The 15,120-nt window shown below is 44.8% G+C and overlaps 1 protein-coding gene and 1 long non-coding RNA gene across 6 annotated transcripts in view; one reads left to right on the forward strand and one right to left on the reverse strand.

Annotated features, from left to right (window-relative positions):
- Positions 1–9,992, forward strand: part of LOC100056446 (zinc finger protein 37A) — a 72,303-nt gene extending 62,311 nt beyond the window's left edge. For 2 of the 5 annotated variants that reach the window (XR_011423579.1, XR_011423580.1), the window contains one exon: positions 6,945–9,992. Coding sequence is in view for 3 of the 5 variants with exons in the window: in XM_070228549.1 (XP_070084650.1) it covers positions 5,811–6,016 (206 nt within the window). In the remaining 2 variants the exon portion in view is untranslated. Of the gene's footprint in view, positions 1–5,810 lie in introns of all 5 variants that reach the window. The other 3 variants (XM_070228549.1, XM_070228552.1, XM_070228550.1) reach the window with 3 other exon arrangements.
- LOC111774610 (uncharacterized) lies at positions 9,694–14,880 on the reverse strand. Its single transcript, XR_011423677.1, has 4 exons — positions 14,678–14,880; positions 14,177–14,286; positions 13,037–13,227; positions 9,694–11,404 (listed from the first exon to the last, which is right to left on the reverse strand). It is a non-coding gene; the product is annotated as an uncharacterized lncRNA (long non-coding RNA).
- Between the last annotated feature and the right edge of the window lie 240 nt (positions 14,881–15,120).

Genomic DNA, 15,120 nt, shown 5'->3' on the forward strand with positions numbered 1-15,120 from the left:
ACATTTTAAGTATGTTAATTCTTCCAATCCATGAGCACAGAATATCTTTCCATTTCTTTATATTATCTTCTATTTCTTTCAACAATGTCTTATTTTCTTCAGTGTACAGGTTTTTCACCTCCTTGGTTCAATTTATTCCTTGGTATTTTATTCTCTTTGTTGCAATTGAAAATGGAATTGTATTCTTGATTTCTCTGCTAGTTCATTGTTAGTGTGTAGAAACAACTGAATTTTGTACTTTGATATTTTGCCCTGCCTCTTTACTATATTCATGAATTATTTCTAATAGTTTTTTTGGTGAATTCTTTATGATTTTTGATATATAAAATCATGTCATCTGCAAATAGTGATAGTTTTACCTCTAGCTTTCCAATTTGGATCCCTTTTATTTCTTTTCCTGCCTAATTGCTCTGGCTAGGACTTTCAATACTGTGTTGAATAAGTGTGGTGAGAGTGGGCATCCTTGTCTTGTTCCTGTTCTTAGAGGGATGACTTTCAGTTTTTCACTGTTGAGTATGATGTTGGCTTTGGGTTTGTCATATATGGCCTTTGTTATGTTGAGGTACTTTCCTTCTGAACCAATTTTATTGAGAGTTTTTATCATAAATGGATGATGAATCTTGTTGAATACTTTCTCTGCATCTATTGACATGATTGTGTTGTTTTTATTCTTCATTTTCTTAGTGTGGTGTATCACATTAATTGATTTGCAGATGTTGAACCATCCTTGCATCTCTGGAATAAGTCTCACTTGATCATGGTGTATCTTCCTTTTAATGTATTGTTGTATTTGATTTGCTAATATAATTTGTTGAAGATTTTTGCATCTATGTTCAAAAATGATATTGGCCTGTAATTTTCCTTTTTTGTGTTGTTCTTGTCTGGTTTTGGTATCAGGGTAATGTTGGCCTTGTAAAATGAGTTAGGAAACATCTTGTCCTCTTCAATTTTTTTGAAGCATTTGAGAAGAATAAGTATTAAATCTTCATTGAATATTTGGCAGACTTCACCAGAGAAGCTGTGTGGTCCTGAACTTTTGTTTTTTTGGGAGGTTTTTGATTACTGTTTCAATATCTTTACTTCTGATTGATCTATTCAGAGTCTCTATTTCTTGATTCAGTTTTAGGAGGTTGTATGATTCTAAGAATTTTTCAATTTCTTCTAGGTTATCTGATTTGTTAACGTATAGTTTTTCACAGTATTCTCTTATCATCCTTTGTATTTCTGTGTAATTTCTGTGTAATTCTGTGTAATTTCTCCTCTTTAATTTCTGATATTATTTGAAATTCCTCTCTTTTTTTCTTAGTGAGTCTAGCTAAGGGTTTGTCAATTTGTTTATCTTTTTACAGAACCAGCTCCTAGTTTCATTGATCTTTTCTATTGTCCTTTTGTCTCTAGTTCATTTATTTCCACTCTGATTTTTATTATTTCCTTCCTTCTACTGATTGGGCTTCATTTGTTCTTCTTTTGTCTAGTTCTTTTAGGTGTAGTGTTAGATTGTTTACTTGAGGTTTTTCTTGTTTCATGAGGTGAGCCTGTATTGCTATAAACTTCCCTCTTAGTACCACTTTTGCTGCATCCCATGGATTTGATATGTTGTGTTTTCATTTTCATTTGTCTCCAGGTATATATTTTTATTTCTCCTTTGATTTCTTCATTGATCCAGTAGTTGTTCAGCAGCATGTTGGTTAGTCTCCACATATTTGTGACTTTTCCAGATTTCTTCTTGTAGTTGGTTTCCATTTTTATACCATTGTGGTTGGAAAAGATGCTTAACATGATTTCAATCTTCTTAAATTTATTGAGGCTTGTTTTGTTTCTCAACATATGGTCTATCTTTGTTCCATGTGCACTTGAGAAGAATGTGTATTCTGCTGCTTTTAAATGGAGTGTTCTATAAATATCTATTAAGTTCATATGGTCTAGTGTTTCATTTACAGTCAATGTTTCCTTGTCAATTTTCTGTTTGGATGATCTATCCATTGATGTAAGTGGAGTGCTGAGGTCTCCTACTATTATTGTGTTGCTGTCAATTTCTCCCTTTAGATCTGCTAATAGTTTACACACTTTGGTGCTTCTATGTTAGGTGCATGTATGTTGATCAGTATTATGTCTTCTTGGTAGAATGTCCCTTCTATCATTATATAATGTCCATCTTTGTCTCTTGTTATCTTTTTTGGCTTGAAGTCTTTGTCTGATGTAAGTATGGCTACAGCACTTTCTTTTTCCCTTTTGTTTGGAGTATCTCTTCACTCTGAGTCTGTGTTTGTCTTTAGAGCTGAGTGGGTGTCCTGGAGGCAGCATATTTTGGGGTCTTGTTTTTTAATCCATATAGTCACTCTGTGTCTTTGGATTGGTGAATTAAATTCATTTACATTTAGGGTGATTATTGATATATGAGGGCTTAATACTGCCATTTTATTTTTTATTTTCTCATTGTTCTATATTTCCTTTGTTTCCTTTTCTATGTGTTTCTGTCTGCCATTTCTGTTTGCTGATTTTCTGTGACGTATTTCTAAGATTCCTCTTTTTTTATGTTTTGTGACTCTGCTCTGAATTTTTGTTTCGTGGTTACCATGAGGTTTGTATAAAAGATCTCATAGATGAGACAGTCCTTTTTCTGCTGATAGTATCTTATCTCCATTTGCCTATGATGATTCTGTCCTTTTCCTCTTACCCTTCTATGTTTTTGTTGTCCCAAATGATCTCTTTTTGTATTGTGAGTTTGATACCAAGTTGAAGTGGTTATAGTTATTTTTAATGCTTTCTTTCCTTTTAGACTTTATGTTATAATTAAGTATTTACTGACCTATTCTGATATAGAGTTGCAATTTTCTGATTCTGTTTATCACCTTCCTCAAAGCTTTGTATACCTTTGCCTTTTTGTTTCAGGTAGGAAGGCTCCTTTCAATATTTCTTGTAAGGCAAGTCTAGTGGTGATGAACTCCCTCAGCTTTTGTATGTCTGGGAAAACCTTTATTTTTCCTTCATACTTGACGAATAACTTTTCTGAATAGAGTGTTCTTGGCTGATAGCTTTTATCTTTCAATATTTTGAATATATCATTCCACTCTCTCCTAGCCTGTAGAGTTTATGTTGAGAAATCCACTGATGCCCTAGTGTGGGTTTCTTTGTAAGGTATTTTCTTCTGTGTGGCCACCCTTAATATTCTTTCTTTGTCATTGATTTTACAGTTTTAATATAATGTGCCTTGGAGAAAAGTCATTTTGCCTTGAGGTAATTAGATGTTCTATTAACTTAATGTACTTGTATATCCAGTTCCTTCCTCTGGTTTGGGAAGTTCTCAGCTATTATTTCTTTAAATAAGCTCTCTACTCCTTTCTCCCTCTCTTCTCCTTCTGGGATATCCATTTGCCTTATGTTGCTTTTCCTAATTGAGTTGGTTATTTCTCATAGAATTTCTCCGTTTAAAAAAAGTCTTAGTTCTCTCTCCTCTTCTACCTGCATCACTTCTAGATTTCTATCTTTGAACTTGCTAATTCTCTCTTCCGTATGGTCTTCACTATTTCCAATGCTTTCCCACTTATTCTTTATCTCATTTACTGTGTTCTTCAGCTCCAGAATTTCTGTTTCCTTTTTTTAGAGTTTCAATCTCTTTGGTGAAGTACTCCTTCTCTTCATTAATTTTACTCCTGAGTTCACTGAACTGTCTTTCTGAGTTTTTTTTGTAACCTGTTGATTCTTCTTGACAGCTGTTTTGAATTTTCTGTAAGTTAGATTGCCATCTTTCAAGCATTCAAGTCTGGTTTCTGGAGAGTTGTCATTTTCTTTATGTGCTACCGTGTTACTATAGGTCTTCATGGTGCTTGATGAGTTGTTCCTCTGCCAGCACATTTGTGGTAGCAAACACCTTTCTTATTTAGGTAAAGCTTTGCTTACTTTGATTCTGAGCTGCTTCCTTTTGTATTTGAGAGCCTGCACTTTCCATCCTCTGGTGCCTCTGCCAGAGGCATCATCAGTGTCCTCCTTGTGCTACTTGTACCTCCAAGGTTGCTTTTGCCTTGCTACTTATGATGTCACTGCAGTTATGGGTGTTGCCACCAGGATCACTGGGCTGCTAGCACCTCTGCTGCTTCCGGGGTCACCTGGGTCATATGTTCCCCCACTGTGGCAGTGGGGAGGGGAATAATGGGATGAGAGCTGGCATCCTGGGCACATCTACCACATTTGGGTTTGTTGGGTCTGCAGGTGCCACTGCTACAAGTGGGGGGGGGGGGTTGGAGTTTCTGGGCACCTCTGCACCTTGGAGGCACTGGGATTGTGGGCTCTGCTGTTGCTCTTACCTGTCTATGCACAGGCTCTTCATTGACTTGGTTGCTGCTGCTGTGTGCACTGCTGTTGTGTGCACTGCTGCTGTGTGCACTGCCTGCACTGTTGCTCCTAGGTTATTTGGGTGTGCTGGCAACATCACTGCTGGGGCACTGGGTTCACAGGTGTTGCTGCCACTACCAGGTGGGCCAGGGTTGTGGGCCTCACCACCACTACCACAGGGGGAGGAGTACCTGTGTCTCGAACACCGCCAGGGCTCCTGAAGCCTCTGGTCTCTGACACCTGTGTGGTTCTTGGAATCTCAAGTCAAGGGCACTGCCACTGCTGCTGTGGGACCTGGAGTCTTGTATGCAGACCCTGCTGCTGGCAGGGCACATTGTTGGGGAGTGCCACTGCCAGGGGCTGGCTTCCAGGCACCGTTGCTGCTCCTGAAGCCTCAGGTCATGGGTACCACCCACCACTGATGGGAGAGAGATAGGAGCTGAGCCATAAGTGCCACTGTGGCCCCTGCAGCCTCTGGTCTTTGGTGCTGGCACACTTTTTGGAACCTCAGGTCACAAGCACTGCTGCTGCTGTCAGGGGTATCTGGGTCTTGGATGTAGCCCTTGCTGGAAGGGCCAGTGTTGGTGGTGCTGCTACCGGGGAAGGGAGAGGGTGCTGGGTCATAGTTACCACTGGGGTTCTTGGAGTCTCTGGCTGTGGGCCTGCAGTGATTCCTGGCGCCTCCCAGAGTGTGGGCTAACTGGATTCCTGGGGCCTCCATTTGTGGGTGTTGCCTCAGGTCCTGGGGCCTCTGGTCCCAGGCATGGCTGCAGTTCCTGGAACCTCCAGTCTTGGGAGCTGTTGCCGCTCCTGGTCCTCTGGCTCCACTGCCTCCAGGAGGTCCAATCCTCCCACCTTTGGATGTATAGATGTTTGGATCTCAGAGGCATTCTGGTGTTCTATGCAGAGAGTCCTTTGTTGGTCAGTGGATGTCTGATTGGTTGTGACTTAGAGGAGAGGGGCAAAGGGAGCAACGCATTCTGCCATGATGCTGATGTCACTCACACTGCGCTATATTTTTTTAAAAAAGAATAAGGAATTAAAATGTCTTATTGAAGTTAGCTCTGGAAAATACATTCTCAAGAAGATTTAAAATATTGGTGTAACTCTGATTTCAATGTTAATCAAGCACAGAATAAAAATATTTTGAGGGATGAAGTTCTCTGAGGCTAAATGGCTGAGACAGACTATCAAGTTCAAACTGGAGGGGTAAAGCTGGCAGGCCAAATTGACTTTTGTCATTTTAAATGTACCAGACAGATACCCATTTAATTTAATCCTATGTTTAAGTTTCTAAACAGATGCATTACTTAGGTTATGCTGAAATACCAGTTAACCCCTATAATTCAGTGACATATCACTATATATTTGCCCACATATCAGTCCTGGATGGGTGTTCAGGTTGGGGAGGCAACAGTTCTGCCTGTGGTTGTTTAGGATCCCAGAATTCTTTCATCATGTGCCTTCACCATCCATAGGTCCGTATCCCCATCTACATCCGTCAGCAAAAGGGGAAAGAGCAGGAAGAAATGCCTGTGGGAAGATTTCATGGCCATGTCTGGAAAGGCACACAGCACTTTCACTTCTTCTATTGGCAAGAACTGGTCACATGGCCATACCTAATGCAAAGGAAGCTGGGAAATGTAGTTCACTGTTGTCCAAAGAAGAGGAGAATGGATTTTGATGAACTGAAGCTCTCTGCAACAGAGAGTAATTCATTTGGATTTATTGTGTTTCTCAAATCTTTATTGAGTATCTGCCGTAGGCCAAGCACAGTACTAAGGGCTTGAAGAGGGACACAGAATTGATTCAGCAGAGTCCTGGCCTGGGGGAAGTTACAAGTCTAAAGAAGGAGAAAAGACATGGTATTAAGTGCCTGCCATTCTAAGAGAGAAAAGGATAAAGTAGAAAGTGCTCTGAAAGTTCAGTGAATTATCTTAGAATGGGAAGATGCTTGGAGATGACACCAACTGATCTTCATTTTCAGAGATAAGATATTGTTGGTGGAAGAAAATGGCAACAAGAACTATATAAGCAGGTAATTTATGTATGAGATATTTTTAGAAATACTGTGCAGCCATTAAAATGATATTTTCAAAAATATTTAATGACATGAGCAAGTAATTATATTAAGAAGAAATAACTGGGAATATATAAAAATTCTGTTTTTGGAAAACATAAATTTAAATGACAGTATATAGATATGTTGAGTGATAATTTTCAAATTTTCTAAAATGTTTTATTGTTTAATCAGAAGGATTCCAAAACTGTGCTTTGATTTGATGTGCTATTTTCTTTAAACCTGATATACAGAGCAGTGTTGTAGACTGGTTTTTTCCATCACTTTTCTATGCCACCACCTATGGGTTCTGTGAGGCAGTGATCTTGACTGTTTTCTGCCATTCAACCCAGGGCCTGACTCGGGTACTCAATAAATGCTCCCTAAAATATTGCACTGGGGGAGGGGCCTATTTTTTCACAATGTGAAATGACAAGTCAAGGACTTCCACTGGAGGGCACCTCCAAAACATTGAATCTTACAGAATTTGGTTTTTTACTAACAGCGAAGGAGTGTGAAGGAGTCTAAGTTTGAATGTCGGCTTTTATTGCAGCGAAAACCGAGGAGCCCTGGAGCACTCATGCAATTTCCTGTAAGTCCACCAGTGAACAGTGTGTGATTGCTTACGACACCGACGCTGATCCACTGCAAAAATTTACTTTACAGGCTAGCCTTCTTCAGAACATGTCTTTTAACTTAAGAAAAATTCTTTAAGGAGTGTTTATTTGCTTTTATTCTTCCACTTCTTCGGAATATAATGAAAATTCTCTACAAGTGACAAGTATAAGGTAATCCACTAACTGGAAGATGTCCCTCTTTATGTATTCAGATATGTAATATTATGAGTTCCTGACTGAATTTGGATCTTTGCCTAATACCGTATAAAAAATTAACCCAAAATGGATTAAAGACCTCAACTTAAGAGCTAAAACTACAAAAATGTTGAGGAAAACTTAGGGGCAGATCTCCACGACCTTGGATTTGGCATTGGTTTCTTAAAAATGACACCAAGAAGAATAAAAGAAAGACAGATGCATTGGACATCCTCAAGATAAAAACATTTTGTTGTTTGCTATCACAGGGTACTCTCAAGAAAGTGAAAAAACAACCCACAGGATGGTGGAAATTATTTACAGATGATAAATCTGACAGAGGTCTTGTACTCAGAATATCTAACACAAATAAACCAACTAAAATGGGCAAAGAACTTGAAGAGACACTTCTCCAAAGAAGATATACAAATAACCAACAAATACATGAAAATATGATCAATATCCTTGGATATCAGGGAGATGCCGATCAAAACCACAATGAGATACCACTCCACACCCACTGCAATGGCTATAATTAACACACACACACAGAAATTAGAAACTGTTGGCAAAGATGTGTATCTCAAGAACAATCATTACTACCAACTCCAGAGATAAAAGTATCTCTATGAGTAAGTAACTCCAGTGCCAGCTCCATACTTGGCTCGGATCTTAGTGTCTGTAGACAGTGACATGCTACATTTTGAGATCTGCATTCTGGGATTCCGTGCATGCATTTTCTGCTCCAATGACAGGGCACCCTCTTTGCCGAGGCAGGAAATGTTTCTGCCCTGGGTCATGCATTTTTCATCCCTCCTCTCTGCTCACAAGGTAGGCAGCATGTTGGGCTTCCATGGCTGCCAGGTAGCCCACAGTCATTTTGGTGGTCAGAATTGAAGATGTTTTCTGGAGGAGAATGTGGTTTTGGATGAAACTTTGGCAGGATGATTCCTGGCCCCTTCCTGCAATCCGACACAGAGCCCGTGCCCCTATTCATAAGGGCAGCGACACAGCCCATGGCAACCCTTCCCCTTAGTCCTCGCTGATCTCTGCTCTCCCCTGCCCCCATTCAATCAGGGATGTCACTTTCTCTACCTCTAGGGAGAGCTCCAGTTTCTTCCCAATGAAGACCAATGTTCTCTGCATGGGGGATCCATCTCTGGATTCCCAGAGAAGAGAGAGATCGCTGACCATGGCCTCACTCAACAGCCTCTGACCAGAGGACTCAACTTGATCTTATTTTGAGGGAGAATAGGGCTCCCTTTTTCATCCTCACTTGGAGTCTTGGGCAGGAGGCAGAGCTCACTCCAACACAGAAGCCTAATGTGAGGGATAGCAGGGCCGGGGGCTGGCACAGGGCTGGGCACAGGGGGTCACTGCTGGAGGAGCCTGAGGGGTGATTTGGGGCTGTGCCCAGCTCCAATACCCTGGCCTGAGCCTCTGACCTTCACGCAGCTTCCAAGAGCCCTTGATGTGCTTTATAAAGGCCTCTTCTGCTCACACAAGCTCAAGTGGGTCCTGCTGTTGCAACTGAGAACTTCACCTGGATTGAACACATTCAAGGTCATGCCTACAACACGCTGACGTGCCCTTAGAGGAGCTTTCCTGTGGAGAGAAAGGGACTCTGGCATGGGGGAAGATGGCAGACAGGAGTGGCCTGGCCTGTACCTTCCTCTGTCCTAGATGGCAGGGTCTGGCTTTGCCCAGAGGCTGAGTTGTGGAGCAGGAGGGGCTGGGGTGGCCGCTGGGTGGGGCCTGGGGTGTGTCATAGAAGGGGCTGGGAGACACATGGTCCAGGGCATGGAGCAGTGGGTGTTGTGGAAGAGGTATCTGGTGGGGTCTTCAGGGGCCCTCCCTGCTCCATGGATCACTCCCAGGTATCCTGATGGCCTCCACTGCTGGCTTTTTCAACTTCCTCAAAATGCTTATGTTCAACCAAGTGTCTCTGGAGTCCCTGCTTTCCCAAACAAAGCTTAAACTTCATAAAGAGACCGCAGGTAATGGAAGCCACAGCAATACCTTAAAACGTGGACATATTGTGTTCCAGAAATTCCATTTATAGGGATCAGTCCTAAAAGAATAGAGATTTATGGACACAGTTGTACCTTTCAGCACAATTTTGGGAGTGAAAAATTGGAAATGGCCCCATTGTTCAACAGCCGGGGATGCTGAGTAAGTCGTGATGTGTGGCCACTGAGAATGCACAAGGGGACAGGACTGACTGTGCATGTCCACCTGTGGGGACATCAGGTTACAGAAGAGCACAGCCCTGGAATCCCCACACCACACCCTCAAACACACACACCCGCCACCTGCACTTAAAGGGAAAGGATGGAAGGATGGACGCCACGTGCTGTGGGCAACTATTTCTTGGTAGGAGGAGTATATCTTCCTTTATTAGTCCATATTTAAATCCTTATTTTAATAAATAAACATTATCTTTATCTTAAACTTTAAAAAACCATATAAAGTACATTATTAATTAAGAGATTTGTGATAAATGGATAACATTTAATATGTGATATCAATTTTAAAAAAATACATGTTAGAAAAAATTCACACATTGCCAATCCAAAAAAGAAAAGATTTTAAGTGTCTCACTGTTCAGATATTTCCCTTATGTTGCTGGCTCTTGTGTCATACATGTGAAAGTGTTCCCTATCCCAAGGTAATGAAAACATTTAATATTTAGGCATCATTTCCTACACATAATCTTTCATGGATCAAGGATTGTCCTTGTTAATAAAAAAAATTACTTCTGTTGAAATAAAAATGATCATTAATCAGTCTCCTCATGCATTATTTAGCCAGACACAGAAGGCCACATATTATATGATTCCTCTGATATGGACAGCCCCGTTTTGATAAATCCATAGAGACATAAAGAAGATAGTCGGTGCCAGGGGCTGGGTGACAGGAAGGAGGAGTGACTGACTAGTAGATACGGGGCTTCTCTTTGATGAAAATGTTCTGGAATAGACAGCAGTGGGGATTATGCAAGATTGTGAATGTACTTAATGTCCCATTTAAAGTGATCAAAGAGTTAAATTTTATTTTGTGAATTTTATATGATAGAATATAGTAAAATATTGAGTAAATATAAGGAAAAACAAAAATTTAAAAAGTGGAATTATAGGGGAGGGGAAGGAAGTCTCTGGGGCTGCAGCTGGTGTGAGTTGCAGCTTGTGATCGGGCCCTGGAGGCGTTGCAGGAGCTGGCGCTGGTTGCTGAGCTGGTACCAGCTCTAGTATACTGGGGGAGGAACTGGCTCTGGCACCAGTGTTGCTTTGAGAATGGGGTCTGTTATTGTCTTTAGTTCTAGAACTGGAGCTGGTGCCAAAGCACTATGGGGCTCAAGAGCTGGCGGTAGTGCTCTTGCTGTGGTTGGCTTGTGCTCTGGAGCTGGAGCTGTTGATGGAACTTGCTGGAGTTCTGGAGCTCATACTAGAATAGGTTTTCGTGATGCTTCTAGCTCTGGACATTAGGTGGGAGGTGTTGCTTGAACCTTTCCTGGCTCTGGAATTGGAGCTTATGTAGGTGCTTGTTCTAGCTCTTGAGCTTGAATGACAGCTGTGGCTTGAGCACTCCCTGGCTCAGGAATTATAGCTGACATATATGCTTGTTTGAGCTCTTGAATTGAATGAGAGCTGTGGCTTGAGCTGGCTCTGGCTCTGGAACTGTAGTGGGCAGTAGAATGGGAGCTGGCACTAACTCTTGAAGTGGTTCTAGAGCTTGCTCTGGAGCTGGTACTGTAGCTCCAAGAGGAGAAAATATCATGAACATGACTGCCTTTCCATGTGCCCTCCAAATACACAGGAAACCTCTCTCTGTCAATCGATGAAGTCTTCTTCCAGGAACCCACCCCCAGGAAGTGGTCCAGACTGTAGTGGGTGGGAATAGTGATCTGAGGCTACTCATTGCTCCTGACCCAACTCTAGCCTCCGGAGGCTCAGCTCTGTGTGACCCAGCCCCACCGCTCCCCACAGCCCACATCGCCCACCCTGAGTCTTCACCCTCAGTCCTCCTCACCCTCAATGGGCTTAAGGTGCTCTAGTTGTGCCAGAAGCGGGTGGGCATGGCGCTCCAGGTCCGAGCCGGCATGTTGAGCCCAGTGTAGGCCAGTAGCATCTTCAGGCAGGGAAATTCTGGTGGCTGGTGGAAATCCTGGTCCAGTCAGGTGCCCAGGATTGAGGAGATGATCCTGGGGGTAGTTGAGTCAGAGGCCTGGTTTCCTTCCACACTCCCTTCCCAGGGCATCCCTTTGGGGACTTGGGCCTCTGTGCCTTCTGCTCCTGCCCACCCAGAGGCCAGCCTTATTCCATGTCCACCTCCATTCTGGCAGTTGTGGCAGAGGCAGGCCTGGTCACCAAGGAGGGGCTGGTAAAAAGCCTTCTTAAGTGAGAGCCCTTGATCCATCGATGTGACCACTTCTCCACTTCTTTGGGAAAGCCTGGCACACACCTCTGTCTATCTCCCTGACTCTTCCCCACTGGGATGTCAACTCCATGAGGACAAGGAGGAGTGTCTGCTCTGTTCATTGCACTCACTGGCACACAGTAGGTGCTCCATGAAAATCTGACCGATGAAGAACATATGAACTCTGTCTCCTGCTCAGGATTCCCAGGGCTCTCCCAGTTCCTCAAACTTACCTCCTTCACCTATATCTGCCTAATTCTCTAAATGCTCCATGTGGGTCTCCTCCTGCCACTGCCACTCATCTCCCACAGTGTGGGTTCAGCCAGCCCCAGAGCCCTCAGTGAGTCCCCTGAGCACCAGCCGAGCCCCCGCTGTTGAGGTTCCACCAGATTCATGAGCAGGATGCTCTCCACACCTCCTGTTCTGGGTCCCAGGATGGGGATGGAGGCAGGGCTGGAATGGGGAAGGGCTATTTCCAGGGCTGACTCTGTCCTCTGACCTCCCCTCTATTCCTCACAGCATCCACAGCCCCATCTGTAGCTCTCTCTGACTCCTTTCCTTTTTGCCAGGAGAAGCGCTCAGACTTCTGCCCTCAAGCAAGAATCATAAGATGTTGGATCCAGGGCTCTGCCATCCCCTCCTCATCCACAGAACCCCACATCTCTACACAGTTCTTTGGAAAAGGGAGTTGCTCCTTCTTAAATCAAAGCCCATTCACATTTTTAATTGATACTAGTGACTGCCATCCTCATCAGAATGAGGGAGGATGCATCCATCTAGAGGAGGCCAGGAGGACATTAGATCGGCTGTAGTGTGGACACTACCTTCTTGTGATGTCTAGTGTGACATTCTGACTCCCGACTAGAATGGAAGCCCTGAGAGGCAGGACTTGTCTGCTCTGTGCGCTGGATTATGGTCATACCGAGATAAGTGCCTGCACCTAGTGGGGCTTCCTATATGTTTGATAAATGAATGAGCCCCAACCAGCCCCATCATGGATATATGAGTGGGCCTGTGGCCTCCCTGCTCACCCCCAAGGATCCCTCCTCAGACTTTACCCATGAAAAGGAACCACTAATGGAATCTCAAATCTCATTTTCCAATGGGAAAACACTTTAGCCCAAGGCTACAAGAACAGTGATGAATGAGGCAGAGGCTTCGTCATGGCATGAGGGAAATGATAAATTAGCACAAACATGGCCCTGCAGCAGTTCTTGCCCCAGGGCCAGGCACCCGGACAGCACTTTCCATGGTGGACCCACTTAGTCTTGAAAATAACCCTATGAGGTTGGTGCTCTATTCACTCCAAGGTTCACAGGAGCAAACTGAGGCTCAGAGAGGGGCAGTGACATTCTGAAGTCTCACAGCTAGTAAGTCACCAAAACACCACTGTCTCGTGGACGGACATAGTGCTCACCTTTGAACAGCAGGTCGAGTGCTGTTGGGTGTTGGCAGAAGCTCTGCAGGTGCCCAGGAGGGTGGGCACGTATGAGGGGTCACTGCCCAGGAAGGCGAACACCAGGTGCTCCACTTGCTTTTCTGGCCTGCCTCCCTGGACGGTCCACACCATGCGGGTCTCTTCCATTTCACTGTGGACACATTTTCACCCTGGGGTGGGACAGAAGAGGAAATGCTGTCAGAGCAGCACCGTGGACACCAGGAGGGTGGAGCAGAAGCTCAGGACAAATCCCCAAGCACTAAGTGACCTGTGGCAGGAGGTGGGACATGAACGCCCTCAGCAGAAAAATGGTTCTTGGTATTAAAGTAGAATGTGAGGTGGGGAAGGATTACATATATTAGCATCTGAGGTTGTTTTGTTAGCAGAGTATTGACAGCACCGCCCTGTACCACCTGCATCCCCCCTGTGATTCCTGACACAGCATCCCATTCTAGAGATGAGAACACAGAGGCTTATCCTGGGGTGGGAGGGATCAGGATGTTAAGACATGTGGGATGGTCATGCGGCACGTTGAAAGGGTGAGATGGGAATCAGGTCAAGCTCCCACATCAGTGAAGGGCTGACTCGCTGTGGTACCTGGTCTCCCTTCTGGAATGTTGTGCAGCCCAGTGAGCCCAGCCCCCGACCTGGAGGGGCCACGGGGATGAGTTCCCTGAGACAGTAAGTTGCAGAGAAACAGACATAGTACCATGAGCCCCCTGTGGTTTTGGGTAAAGACATCCCTACTGATCACGATGATGTGTAAGACCTGGAGAAGGTGCGGAAGGCTTGGCAAGACAACAAGTGCACCTGCGGACAGGAGTTAAAACAGGAAAATCTGTAGAAAAATAGCAACACTCTTGACTTCATGTGAAGTGAAGTTGTATAACATTATCTTTGTGATATTCCTACAAGTATGTGGACAATGACTTTGCATGTGGCCACAGCAGGGCTAGGCAGTGAGGGTGTGTTGGGGGAGAACTTGGGGACCCAGATTTCTTTGGGAGCAGGATTCTATAAAAGAGCCCAGGGGAGTATCAGGGTGGCTTCTGGGGCCCAGGGCTGCCTTTGGCTGTATCAGGGTCCTGGGTGTGGAGTCTCCTCATTGCCTACACTCACCATGAGCCAGCGCCGGACTCTGTGGCTGGTGTGGGGCACCTGCTCCCCTGCAGGCAGATGCAGTAGAGGACCCCACTGATCAGCTCCTGTCCCGTCTCCTGGGTGGAGCTCTGGAAAGACAGTGCCCGGCAGCCAGGCAGAAGCCTCAGACCGGCTGGCTCTATGCTGGTTCTCAGACCCAAAAGACTTCTCCACTCCAGACACATGCACACCACTGTCTGCACAGACCTCCCCCAAGGAGACAGAAAAGATGACAGCCTGAGGGCCTTGGATTCACACAGGCACAAATAAGAGGCACCTCAGCAATCCCCTTACCACCCTGCCAGTCCAGTCCAGCGGTGTGACGACTTAGGACTACCAGGGTATCACTGCCCTGGGCGTGCCCTCCCCTCATGTCCCTCTTCCCCCGACACTGAAGAGGAGGGGATGTGGGGCCTCCCAGGGAGGTCTCACAGAGGTGGCCTGGCCTGGATTGGCCTGCCCTAGGCTGCCTTGTGTTACCTTAGGGGACCTCCTGTCAAATGGCCAGAGGTGTCTGGGTCGAGTGAGGGTTGAACAAATGTCTGCAGCTTCCGAAAAGGCTCTCACTCCAGGCTGTCCCAAAACAAGAGCCCCGTTAAGTGAGGACACAGCGGGAGAACATATTTGTAAGTGAAGTGTCTGGCCAAGTGGGCTGGGTATGGGGCTGTCACTGGAATGTGGGCGCCTGGTTACAGGGGTTCCAAGTTCTGTGGGGGTCTATTGTCAAGGAAGTGACTTCACTTTGGGCTCTCTTCCTGAGTCCCCTTCTCAGACAACATCTATCCAAACAGCCCTCTGGGCTGCTACTGCTCACCCCCCATCTCCATGCAACACCCTATCTGTGCAGTTACACCAATACACCCTCTCCACGGGGCCCTGGGAAGTCTGGGTGCAGCCAGGGTCCCAGGTTTAAGGAGACAGAC

Source organism: Equus caballus, chromosome 1 (genome assembly GCF_041296265.1).
Source record: "Equus caballus isolate H_3958 breed thoroughbred chromosome 1, TB-T2T, whole genome shotgun sequence".
Taxonomy (NCBI): domain Eukaryota; kingdom Metazoa; phylum Chordata; class Mammalia; order Perissodactyla; family Equidae; genus Equus; species Equus caballus.